The 13,021-nt window shown below is 38.1% G+C and overlaps 1 protein-coding gene across 1 annotated transcript; it reads right to left on the bottom strand.

Moving 5' to 3' along the window:
- Positions 1 to 6,724: 6,724 nt before the first annotated feature.
- Positions 6,725 to 11,980, bottom strand: LOC121884704 (ly6/PLAUR domain-containing protein 8-like). Its single transcript, XM_042393665.1, has 5 exons — positions 11,752 to 11,980; positions 10,441 to 10,542; positions 10,140 to 10,316; positions 9,081 to 9,206; positions 6,725 to 7,501 (listed from the first exon to the last, which is right to left on the bottom strand). The coding sequence occupies exons 1-5, from the start codon at positions 11,798 to 11,800 to the stop codon at positions 7,317 to 7,319; spliced, it is 639 nt and encodes a 212-aa protein (XP_042249599.1). The 5' UTR covers positions 11,801 to 11,980; the 3' UTR covers positions 6,725 to 7,316.
- Between the last annotated feature and the right edge of the window lie 1,041 nt (positions 11,981 to 13,021).

Genomic DNA, 13,021 nt, shown 5'->3' with positions numbered 1-13,021 from the left:
CACTTTTTAATTAAAATCGTATGTGATTCAGGCTGGCAATATTTTTTTAAAACATATTTATTTTATGAGTACTCCACTGCTTGTCTATGTCATTAACTATAGAGTTTAATATTAAATCCAGTTTTAGAGGTGTTTCCATGCTGCTTTTGGCATTAACATGTTTAAATGACTGAATCTTTGGCTTGTGGCCTGGATGACCATGATGAAGGCCACAAGCTAAAATGTGCTGGTCTCAAAATAAAGTTGTTCTTCATACTACAAGTTTTAACCTCTTACAACAATATTTTGACATGGAGCTTCACAAGGTAAAATAATAATCACCATTTTTTTCATTTAAGTTGATATTCTGATTTAGAGGAGCATATTCCCAAACAGATTCACACACAGTCAGAAGGCCACAAACTGCCATGTCTACTGACACACATTGAGCTGGGGCTTTAAGGCTGTTGTCCTCTTTGCCTGATTAATAATCCAGCCTTGGGTGACAGGCAGTGATGTGATGGTAAATAAAAAAGTGGTAAACTTTGATTGCTAGCAACCAATATAAGGTAAACAACTACCAATATGAACAAAAATCAATTCTATTTAAGAAAATAGTAAAGCAGTAAATTATATTATACACCACACAGAGTATTATATGATAGTACTGTAATGATACAAAGAAAGAGCAAGAAAGATGTCCTCTAGCCATCGATAAATAGTCAAAGACAGACTACTCTTCAAAAAGAATTGTACTTTTAATATTTGTCTGCTTTATTTATCCCTTTTTCTGTATAATTTACATTATAAATCATTATAACACACAGAGCAGAGTTACAAACATCTGATGTTCCAAGAAATAAGTAAAAACCCAGAAGAGCATTTAACAACCCTTACTGCTGTTCAGAGGGTATTTCCAGAATCCTCACTCTTCTAACCATCAGGATGAATCAGGATGTTGCACCAATAATTAAGATTTTTAACCTGTTTCTCAAGTTGTGACTATGTTTCTTTGTTTGAAATTATGTCACCTTTGGTAAAACACAGAGTATTCATATTAAAGAAAAATATGAAAATGCATTTTGTATGAAAATGTTAGTGTATAACAATTTAACTGATCATACAGTTTTTGATCTTGGTTCATGTTATGCATAAATTGAGCAAGAATACATATCCTTTGTTTGCATCAGGGAAAAGAGGCGCAACTTGGGAAACAGGCTAACTATCTTTTTATATCATGCAGCAAACTAAATATTTTTTTTCATCCAGGTGGTGAAGATTCTGAATAAACATTCAGAACAGCGGTAAATTTTGTTAAACACCTTCTGGGTCTTTTAAAACATATTTATTTAAATGTATTTATTTTTTAGATGCTTCGCTCTGTGACTCAGATGTAATGATGATATATGAGAGGCACAAATTGGGGACAGCCTATATACATCAGTAGCCTAATTACTGAAACGCATGCTTCCTCTAACAGAAGGCATGTGCGTCAAATGAAGGTTCCTCTCATCTCGTAGCATAACGGTAAACTTCAGGCAGATGATCGCTTGCAAAAATCCCACCATCTCCACATTGCCTAGATGTGTTCCAGAAAACTGACAACACCTGAATGCAGCACGTGCATCCATGCTCTGTATCAGCTTTATTAAAACCTCGCCTCTCAATGAAGATGTTCCCGTCTGTAGGCTGTTATAGTACAGACCGCAGATAATCAGAATGACACTGAAAGCAAAGGTACAAATTGCACCTTTAATATGCATGTAGCGCCGCATAGCGCATCTGTGGGACTGAAGAGAGTTTCTATCAACCTTTGCGGAGCTTGGTGACATTTTTCCTATTTCACATTCTCACTTAAATGCTCCTGTAGGTGATGTTTGTCTCGCATTGTTCTCATTTATATGTCAGCGTCACTGCTGGGCTTTCTTCCCCCGACAGCATCCACCGCTGCGCAACCAAAACATCCCAGCCTGACCCGTTAAGAAACACTGAAATGTTATTTTCACCGGTAAACGAGGCTTTCAGCAGAGATCACGGTAGATGCAGACAGATTTCAGCGGCAGATATGATATGAGAAGTTGGAGAAATGACACATACGACGGTCGAGTCTGTTTACTTACGTGTCTGTAGAAAAGCCATGAAGATGATGGTGTTAATGGTGCTGAGGAGGGTCGACATGACTGGAGTCTGACATCAGCAGAGGATGCTGCCGTGTGTGTGTGTGTGTGTGTGTGTGTGTGTGTGTGTGTGTGTGTGTACCTCCCCCCTCCCCCTTTTTACCATATAACGAGAAGGGGAGGGTGACAGAGTAGATGGAGGAAAAGCAGCTCACATTAGTTTTATTTTCTATTTTATAAAACCTTTGTTTTAATGAGGAGCACATATTGTATATTCTCATACACTCAGATATGTGTCAAAATAAATACTGCATTGTATTGTATTGGTACATGTATTTTTTCCTCAGAATATACATATATCGCAAAGCAAATATGTATTTTCAGATTCACACAGGGAAGTGGGTTACACTGTAACAGCACTGTAACATCTTAACACCTAGATTTCCTCCAATTATCACTGTTAAGTCACTCAGCCCTTCCTGCTTATTTGTGTATTATTATCATCCCACAGGATGAATTCGTTGATGCCTGACTTTCATTTTTTGTAAAAATTTTATTGTAAAATTTTTAAATTGTAGCTAAAGCTTTTCATTCAGTTCCTCTATCCTCTGCATAACAATTGTTGCTTTAGTTGAATAAAAAAAAAGAAATTTGCTGAGTAAGCTAACGCTGTCCAGTCTTTTATAGATAATATGCTGAGTTGTATTTGTGTCGACATATAAACAGTATGTCACATCTGCCTCATCACTGCCTCCTGTATAAGCAGACACACACACACACACATGCACGTACACACACTCAAACACGCTGATACGTCATGACATCAACGTTATAAATAGATAATAATGAATGTGGAAAGGCATTTGACTTGGAAATGGAGCTCAATACACATACACTAAAGCAGAGATGCAGTCTGTAGTGTTGCCATTAATGCAGATGTGTCTCTTTAAAGGTGAATGATTGTTAGAGAAATATTCCCCTCAGTGATGATGCTAGATAAAAAAAATAAAGTCAGAATTAGGACTCATTTAATGGGCACCATGGATATTTATACCACATTTTATGGCAATCTAATAATAGTTGTTGAGATATTAGTGTTAGCGGTGCACTTTTTGTTTGTTTGGTGGCTCATTCAACAAGCTAAGGTGCAGGACAAGATGTGCTCATCTTTTTAAGTTAGATAAGAAGGAGACTAGCAGAAAAGCTGATGTGGGTTGTTCAGAGTCTGTGGCTCTTGTGTTGTGTAGCAGGACGCTATGAGGCTCAGTGTGACCATCTGCTCTGCCTATAGAATGTCATGTTAAAGCTTTATGCAAAGATTTGATCGACTGTATGGAAACAAGGATTCCGTGGCGGGTGTCATCACAAAACCAAAAAACATAAATATAAATGTCTTACCTTTGGTTGCTGATTTTTCACAAGAAAGGTGATTTACAGTGTATAATGTAGCAGGAAAACAAAAACATAGTTTTATTTCAGTTAGCTGTTAAAGGTTTAATGTGTACGAATTGGCCAGAATTTTAGTTTGAAATGTTCCAAAATTAACTAAAATTATCAACAGAATGTGAAGAAATAACAGATTTGACATGCTGATATGCTGCCCCCTATTTGTTTGGATCAGGTGGCCAATACACATTGAACCTATAAGACACCACAACCGGCAGCATCAAATAACGTTGAGTCTCACTTACTTGCAAGACTTCTGCACCTGAACTTGTTCACTAAATGAAAATCAAAAGGGAGTTTTATTTATCTGGGAGTCACAGTCAGATTTTAGGTGGCTTTCTTTGGCTTTCTAAATATTTCTTTCTTCACTGGCCACTATTATTTTCTTCACCTTTTTACCATTTCACAGTGGGCAGGTAGCATATAAATATATATTGTGAGCTAGAAGAGGCTGTCATGGTTTAATATCTCTTAGTTGGTGATAGCTGTTGGGATTATTATGGTATGGACTGGCGAACTAAAACAAAGAGCTGAAAGCTGCAGATTTGTGTCTCAGTGCAATCAGCAGTACTAGCAACCCTTATTCATTACTTGGAGTCATTTGATTAAAATATGAAAAGGAAAAAACATAAATGAGCTATAAAATTGGTAATTTAAAAGCATAAGTGTGGTGACTGTTAAATATAGTCTTTTATCCCACTGTAATTCATCGGTTTAACTTGGAGGAATGCCATTTACCTTGTATTGGTCTTAAAGGTGAATCTCAGCTGGATGGCAGTGAACCAACAGTGACTCTAACCACAGTCCCTTTGGCCTGCTGTCACTGTGGTTTTGGATGAGGGAGCTGAATGTCTGTCTGCTTGTCAGCTTTTTGAAGCTAACTGTGTCATCTTCTCAAACATTAGTCACATTGGTTCCACTGGCCTACATTTAGCTCTGATCCTGAACAGCACTTCTAACCGAAATAGACTGAATCCACCACACAGAAACAGAGAGGGGGGATGATCATGGTGGCTGGTGATGGCAGTGCAGAGTGACAGTAATTCTGTATTCTTGAACATGTATAGCACTACTATTTTCAGATCCACAATAGGTTTTAAATTGTGCTCATATGCCATACTATATGCAAATAAAATGTACACACTACTACTGTATGTACACACTATGTATCCTATGTAGTTGTGTGGGAGTTAACTGTTGACAGGTTCTTTGTTAATGCTAAATCTATTTATTTGGTGAGAAAGTGTTGGGACACTGAGACCAAGTCCACACTCAGTGAGCTAAATTTGTAAATGCATCTTTTCTCTGTTTTGGCCCTCCATCCAGACTAAAACAGCGTTTGGCTCCCCCAAAAACTAATGCATCATCAGTTGTGGTCAGCCCTTTGTGACTTCTTCATGATAAAAGCCACCCCATGTTTCACCAGTGGAACGCTTTTAATATGAAGTAGCAGCAGTAGGATATGATGGGTTTGCATTAGCACTAACTCATCACAGCACTATAAAGTGAACAGCAAACAGAGGTTGGCATCAGTGAGATCAAATTGAGAACAATAATTCTGAATTACATGTTCCAGTGTTTCCTGTTAACCTCCTAAGCGCAGGTAGGCTATTTGAATGTCATATGGGAATGTCAGAGTCTGCCACTAACAATGTCAACTACTTTTTAGAGAAAAGATGTCGACCATAAATAGTATCAAAAACAGGGTTTGATTTTTAAAAGAATCTGTGAAGTGATTTTTGACCATTAGCGGTGTAAGCCAGGCTACCAACAGTAATATGCATAAATATAAAAAAATAAAAAATAAAAAACAATATATAGATATATGTAAATAAATCATTCATGGAAAAATCAACTTTTCTTTTGAACTTGACCCTTTTTCCCCCCAGGAGAGTTTCTCTGAAGATTGGACATAAGTTAGATCTTATCATGGTGGTGGTGTCATTTCTTTGGCTGTTTGAGACAGGAGCACACACAGGACACCAGATAGTGAGCCGTAACCACTGAAATTCCAAAGGATTAAAAGACATCCCAGTGTCCGGACCTGCTGTCACGGTTTGACTTTCTGAAAAACTGCTTTGCTGCAATTAAGGTAGGACCAGATTTTTCCCTCATCTTCGATCAAACTGAGATAGGCTTACTGAACTGAACTGAACTGGAAACTGCAACATCGTAACCCAATGGTGTTAAACTGTCAATGTTCTACTTTTTATGTATTTTAAATTGAATAGTGTTTTAATTGAAAAGTGTGTCTTATGTTCATTTTTTTCCTGAAAAAGGGCAAATTTAATGGGATATATTACATGACACAAGGACTTTAAAAAGATTCTTACCTGTTCACATGAAACTCAGAACGAGCTAACTTGAAAGAAAACAGCTTAAATACATAGGCTTAAACCTAATAAATGAAAGTTGTTAAACAAAGAAAATACAGACTGGTCTTAACTTAAATGAAAATACAGTTGACAAAACTAATTTGACAACATTGAAACAGATATTTTAACTCATTCTAAACAAGGTAAGGAACAAAAGGGGTTAAGCGAAACTTATCATAATTTACTGCAAATAATTGTATGAGTTGTGTTATGTATATGTGTTTAATATTTTTTAGTAATTTTATTAATCCCAACTGCTCCTTCAAACCTAGAACTGGTCCGGTATATATTATAGTTGTGTGAGATACAGTGAGTTTACCTTTCTTCCCTCTACTGCTGTTAAGTAGCTTGATGTGAGATTGTTTGCTGGCTGTCTATAGTTTTGTATGGGAAGTTAATGAGAGCTGTGAGACTCAACCACACAGTCTCTGTTGTTGAGTGACCTAAGTGCAGCCTTCGACACTGTCAGTCATTCCATCCTACTCAACTGCATGGAAAAATGTCTGAGCATACCAGGAGCTGCACTGATGTGGTTTACATCCTATCTGACAGACCGCTTTCAATCTGTCATCATGGGGTCAGTCAATCCTACTCCTAATTTATGCCACATATGTTTTTTTCAGTTTCTGGCCATGTAAGCATTGGATAAATTACTGGGCAAATGTAGTGTGTTACCAGTACAGTCATATCAGTCTTCTCTGGAGTTTTGATCTTGAAGCTGTGGACCTCATATATGGCCAGAGGCAGATAAAGAGCTTATTGGCTAACAAGAAGAAAACTTTGGAAACAAAACGGGTGACAGTCTAATTTTATTAAAACAATAATACACAGTGTATTGAGTATTATGGGTATTGAAGTGGTCATATTAGTGCTCTCTAGGGTCATTTACACATCAGTTGTCTCACAACTATTGTCTAAAACAATAAAAACTACCCTGCTCAGCTGCACATTGAAAATGAACTCTGTGTGTGTGTGTGTTTTAATGTCATGTTGATTTGACTGACAGCAGAGGCGTTGTGTTGTACAAATGTTCCTGTCAGTGTGAGTACTCATATCATTGTGTTTGTGTTTGTTGCCTACAACACGTGTTATCACTGTTCCATTCTGTAAGCATTACTGTGTGCCTGCATACCTGTGACTTTATCTCTGTACGATTACATCTGTCTGTGGTTCTGGGTGTGGCTGCTGTGCATGTGCGAGATTTTATCTCTGTGTATGTGGGTGGTACTTTCAATGATCCCTGTCACCATTTCACAAATAATTGTTACACTGCTATGAAATTTATCAGTCTCACACAAACACTTCGTGTTCATCTAGTATTTTAGTCTGTGTACCATCACACTGAAATATTTTCTGAAGAAAACAATGGGTAATACTTTTGCAACTGTGTGTGTCTTATCTAAACAAGAACTTTACATGCTGTGAGCGCAAAGGTCAGCAACACGGCGCTGAGCCTGATGCTCCACGGTGCTCGACAGACAACCTGAGAGTTTGCACCAAACAGAGCCTGTCGTATGAGCACGTTGGTGCAGAGATTTCTGCTTAGACAGCCGCGCTCTATCACCTGGCTGGAGTTTGATGTACCTGCAGAGGAAGGACACAAGAAAGGAAGGAAGGAATAAAACTCTTATATAACATATAAGAAACAGAATGATTTCAGCAAACAAGTACAGTTAGTCAACCTGAGTGTATCCATGCATCATGATGATGCATGGATATACTCAGTTTGTATGGGGCTATGTTGGTGTAGGCAAGCTTCTACAAATACCGTTGAGGAGAGAAGTTCGAGTAATAGATCCCTGAGTTTGAATGCTCATCAGATTACAAAAAACTGCATGGCAGATACTATATTGCATTATATTTTCATTGCAGGAATGGTGCACATGACCATTGAGAGAATGTGAAGTACAACCAAAGTTGAATAGAGCTTTATCACTGCAGATGTTTTGACCTGTCAAAAACAGGTGTAACTAACAACATTATTAATTGCTACATTGCATTGAGGTACACCAGAAAGTGGTGCAGAGGAATTAATTAGCACACCTTTGCAAATTATTTGTTTCTGATAGCTTGGTGACTACAGATACTACTGTTTCTGGCAAGGTAACTGCTAGCCTGCCAGTTACATGCTAGCACTAATCAGTCATAAAATATTATAAACTATATAATAGTCATTTGGTTCTCAGGATTGTACATCATTTCATTCAATAAAGAAAAAAGTTCTCAGAATTAGTTAGCTCATTATCTTATCTAAGTTCACTGTTCAAAAGACGAATCTGTACCTGTCTCAACTCCTGTCTCATACTGTAAATGTCTGTAAACCATTCCTTCTTTGTGGAGCAGTTTATACTCCAGACAGAAGTGGTTAAATAAAAGTGCCTGCTGACACACAGCTGATAAGCTATGATAGCTTCCTCCAGTTTGGAGTCTCTGGCACTGTTTTAATGCTGGTGTGAGTAGGCTTTTGGTGAAAAAAGCAATCACTCATGTTGTTTGTTCCACTTGTCCTTTCCCTGCCATGTCAAGTCAAAATCTGGGCTGTGAAAAAATCCTGATCTGATTCATTTGGGTACAATAAAGAAACAAGAGTGCGGTTTAACTTGCACTTCATTTTCACAGAAATTAATGAAAAACACGAGAAGAAACATGCAGTCAAATATTGAATAATATTTCATTACCATTCTGAACTTGATTCCTTTATTACTACCCTCCCCAGTATTGTTACCAGTTGATAAAAATGCAATCAAGTTACATGTCAGGGAGTGAGATTTGTTTCGGGTTCAAGGGGGCCATGACAGAAAAAAGTTTGAGAACTACTGATAGCGTGTATCTGATGAGCTTGATGTTTTCAGTTCGTCAGTTTTACTTGTCATGTCATTGTGACTTTCATGAAAGAAGTGAATTGGTAACATTTTTAAAATTCATTTAGACTTTGTATGGTTGATAACCACTGTGTAAAACAATAACAGAGTTGTAAAGATTCATTCATTCTGTCAGTGCAGTGATCATAAATGATGCACACTCAGCTCAAGTGCGAAGCAGACTAATTTGCTTTTACTGTATATGAAATGTAATTTATCAACAAGCATCGCTCTGCTAACATGAACATCTATAGCCTCTCTACCTCCAGACCATTCACATCACTGTCACTGCAGGGACTCACTGGTGCCGTTGAAGCAGCTGTCCTCAGCTCCCATACAGGACAGAGTGCTGTTGCAGGTTCCTGCCATGCTGTCTGCTGAGCTTGCACAGGAAGGACACACCTTCCCATTGGTCAAAATATTGGGAACTGGGCACATGTAAGAAAAGAAAATGGAGATGGAGACAGGCTTGCATGAACAAGGGGTGTTGAGTACATGCACAAATTAATCTTTCACACCAATCTTCAGGTTTAACTGACTATTATCTACTGTACTTATTGTCACTTTAGCATTGAAACTTAGCTTTTAGGCTTAAAATAGCCTGAGCGTGTGAATTACTATGTCTGAAGTATAAAATGAGTTGTTTTGTTTTTGTTTTTTTGGATGATGAACAAATTCTGAATATGTGATTCATATAAAAAGTAATGTAGACTGTTTTGGCTGCCAAAGAAGACAGGAGAAAAGTATTTCATGCCCGCTGAGGTTTATCCAACTGAAATGTTGCATTTATAATCATGGGAGCTAATTAAGAGTGTGTGGATTAATTTTCCAATAAAAGACAGCAGAGGGTTTAGTTTTTATTTCCAGTTTTTCTACACTGTCAGCAATCACTCTGGGAATGAAAGAAACTTTGCAGAATTAAATATCAGCAGCAGCTTAAAATCATCATTTTGTATTTAGTGTCATAAACTATCCCTCTGTTTGTTAGAAGCTCTGTTTTAAAACCAGAGTGGAAATGGAAGCCTGGAATAATAAAATGATTCTGTAATGTAATGTATATTCTTCTTTTTTACTTTTTTACTTCTTTTACTGCTGGTTTTGATCTGATCCTCTGAAGTTTACCTGCTCCAGAGCAGGTAACCTATGATGCTGTGCATTGTGATTGACCCGGGTTAAAAGTGAGTCACCTTTGTGATACCAGAAAATTTGAGTTAAGCTCAAAGATAGCTGGCTAACCCGCTAATCTCGCTTCGTGGTAACCCAAGTCCTGGGTTAATATGAGACACACTGTAGCTACAGTAGCTCTGGGCTGGGAGATGCAAGACTGTTTAGTGCCCCTTGATCAAAGCAGCAGTACTTACCAGCCAGTGTCTGGAAGTTGCAGTTGTCAGTAGCACAGCAGATCTGAGTGTGAGAGCTCCGTGAGAAACCTCGGTTCACAGACCATTCGGTCTCAATGGTGAGAGGAGTGATGCAGTTCAGCAGTGTTGAACAGTTTTTATTCACTGTCAGTACGAGGTTTGAACCACTGGTCGTCACTGGCAGGAAAGAAGATCCATAATTTAATTGATGTAATATTTCACAATTACAGACAATGTGACTGAATACAACAGTATGGATGATGTAAAAACATTAGAACTGCTATGAATAGCTGGCACCAACATGAAGTGATAGTTCTGCAGATTGGACTCGTGGCAGGACACTCAGTTGAGGTTATGTTGGCACATCCTTCATTGGCACACTCATGACAGCGCAGCAGCTCAGCTGAAAAGTGAACAAATTAATTTTATGGCATCCAGTTCATTACTTTTATTTATGTTATTCTCTTATATCTTATATTATATTATTTCTCATATATCTTATATTTGAATTTCCGCTCGGGGATCAATAAAGTAATATCTATCTATCAATCTATCTATACAGACAGAATCAGGGATGGCAAAGCTAGAAAACACAGTGCACAATAGGGAGGTCAGAGGTCAGAGCAGCAAGATGACATTTGGAACAATTTTCTTCGACAAGTTTGTTTGTTAGATCAGATTTACAAAACCTTATTCTTTTTCTCTTTGTCACAAAGAGTGACTATGTTAAGTCACTCTCATCAAATACATATTTATACACAGTATGCACTATTTAAATTTGTTTAGGTTTTCACCAAGGTAGTATGTATATAACATGTACATATATAGACTGTGTTGTCTTTCTTCCCTACTGTCTGTATCTACTGTACATTGTCCACTGCAGACTGCTTTACTGTTTTGTTGCACCATAACATTTACTCTATGTAATATATCATTATACTATTGAATTTATAGTATCTACATAACCCTAGGGACTTAAATTGCCCCTCCTGTTGCAATACCATGCTATTTTCACCTGCTCGGTAGCATGACCGCAGCGGCCCACATGTGAAAAAAACCAGCAAAATCATCAATTTTCCATCTGTAATTTATAATTTATTCATAATTCTTCAGATCTCTTACATTTATGTGATCAAACAATCAGTAGGGCTGCTAGTGATTAACATTTTAAAAACTGTGCATGCCCACCTCATGTTGGTAACAGCTTCTGTTTGCTTGTTTTGTCAATTTACAATTAATTAATAATCAAAATCCTTGAACCATTTTCAGTCAATTAATCAATTCATTGTTTTAGCCCTGTGGGGACTTGATCACTCTGCACATTTAGAAACATTACTTTCTACTGAGTTTAACACAACTTTTGTGGTTAGTATACATTTCAAATGTAGAGAACAGTGAACTTCACTTGCCAATACAGGATGCAGATAAATAAGCTGAAGGATAGAAAAAACTCTGCAAGTCTCCCGCTTTAAAAAAGAAATCTGATATTTCAAAAACCTTCAATATATTGAATAAAAAGGGGGAAAAAAACATTCTGTAGTATGTTTCTGTCTGATGCAAAAGAGTGTGTGTAAGTATCAGACAAATTTGATGCCCAGAAGCATTGGGTTACCTGTAGGGAGCAGAGCCCAGGTCAGACAGAGAGAAAGCAGCAGCTGCATGTTGGATGGAGGTGGTAGCTTTCCGGTGTTTCGAGGCAGAAACTCCACAGCTTATATGCGGCAGTGCTGCAGAACCACAGCAACAGGTGGGCAGGACATTTCCCCATGGAAAGGAAATGACAAGGAGTAATATACAGAAAAGTTGCAGGGCAGCACCTAATCAAACCTCAACACTAACACTGTGAGCTGTCAAACCAGTTTAACTGATGTTTATCAGTTCATTTCGGTTTCTAGGTACCTTCTGTCTTAACACAACGAGCTACAGCTGTTCTATATGTCAGTGCAAAGACAGCTAAAGCTCCTGTGGTCAGCTAAATATGAGGTTGCAGTGAAAGAAAGTCAAAATGCACATAGCAAGGCGTTCCAGGATCTATTGATTTCTTTACTTATTGTTTGTTGACTTACCTGAAGCAGACCTCACAACAAGGATGCCATGCCAAGGTGCCATACACATACCCATCATGCCTTTGACTTCCTTTGTTCTCTGTTGACGCAGGTGGATATCCTCAATCTAAGTTTCAGTCAGGATTCCTTGATAAACTCTGCTTCTGAGGAGCCATTAAGGAGCTGAATATCCATCAAGATATTTCTGTTTATCAAGGTGGAGATGGTCTGTACAGTTTGCTGCCAGAAGACATGTACCTTTGGGCAATCCCATACCAAATATCTTGGCACTGTAATTGATGACAAGCTGAGCTTTGAGCTTCATGTGGATGCTGTGTGTAGAAATGTCCATCAACACATGTACTTTTATCATAAGCGTTAAAGTTAATGTTGATTGAAAGTTGATGTTGTTTTATTGAATCAGTCCTCACATTCTCCTTTGTCAGCTTACTCTCAACAGACTTGAGGGTATTGTCAAAGTGTGCAGCAAAATCGCAGGCATGACCTTGAATGACCTTCCTCATTTGTACAAGGTTAGGACTTTGAAGAAGACCCAGTTAATCCTAGCTGATCCTAGCCACCCCCTCTTCAAGGAGTTCAAATTGCTTCCGTCTGGCCACAGATACAATCTGCCAAAATGCAAGACCAATAGACTTAAGAACTCATTTCACTAGCAAGGACCAAACCATCAACAAAATGCGTGTGGATGATTTATTAAGGAAAACAATTGATGTGCATAGTTTTTCTGGTTGCTGGCTGTGTTGTGGGGAAGCTTATGTGGAATCTGCCGCAGCACCCAGGCAACAGTGGACCCCCTCAGGGCCCTACGAAGGAGAG

The sequence above is a fragment of the Thunnus maccoyii genome, chromosome 18, assembly GCF_910596095.1.
Source record: "Thunnus maccoyii chromosome 18, fThuMac1.1, whole genome shotgun sequence".
NCBI lineage: Eukaryota > Metazoa > Chordata > Actinopteri > Scombriformes > Scombridae > Thunnus > Thunnus maccoyii.
The sequence above is the reverse complement of the archived record's forward strand: the minus strand, read 5'-3'. Positions and strand labels throughout refer to the sequence as shown.

Coding starts and splice junctions, on each gene's coding strand:
- LOC121884704 (XM_042393665.1), bottom strand. CDS start 11,800: ATGCAGCTGCTGCTTTCTCTCTGTCTGACCTGGGCTCTGCTCCCTACA. Junction 10,543..11,751: donor CTGGGCTCTGCTCCCTACAG/GTAACCCAATGC, acceptor TTCACTTTTCAG/CTGAGCTGCTGCGCTGTCAT. Junction 9,207..10,139: donor CAACTTCCAGACACTGGCTG/GTAAGTACTGCT, acceptor ACATGTGCCCAG/TTCCCAATATTTTGACCAAT.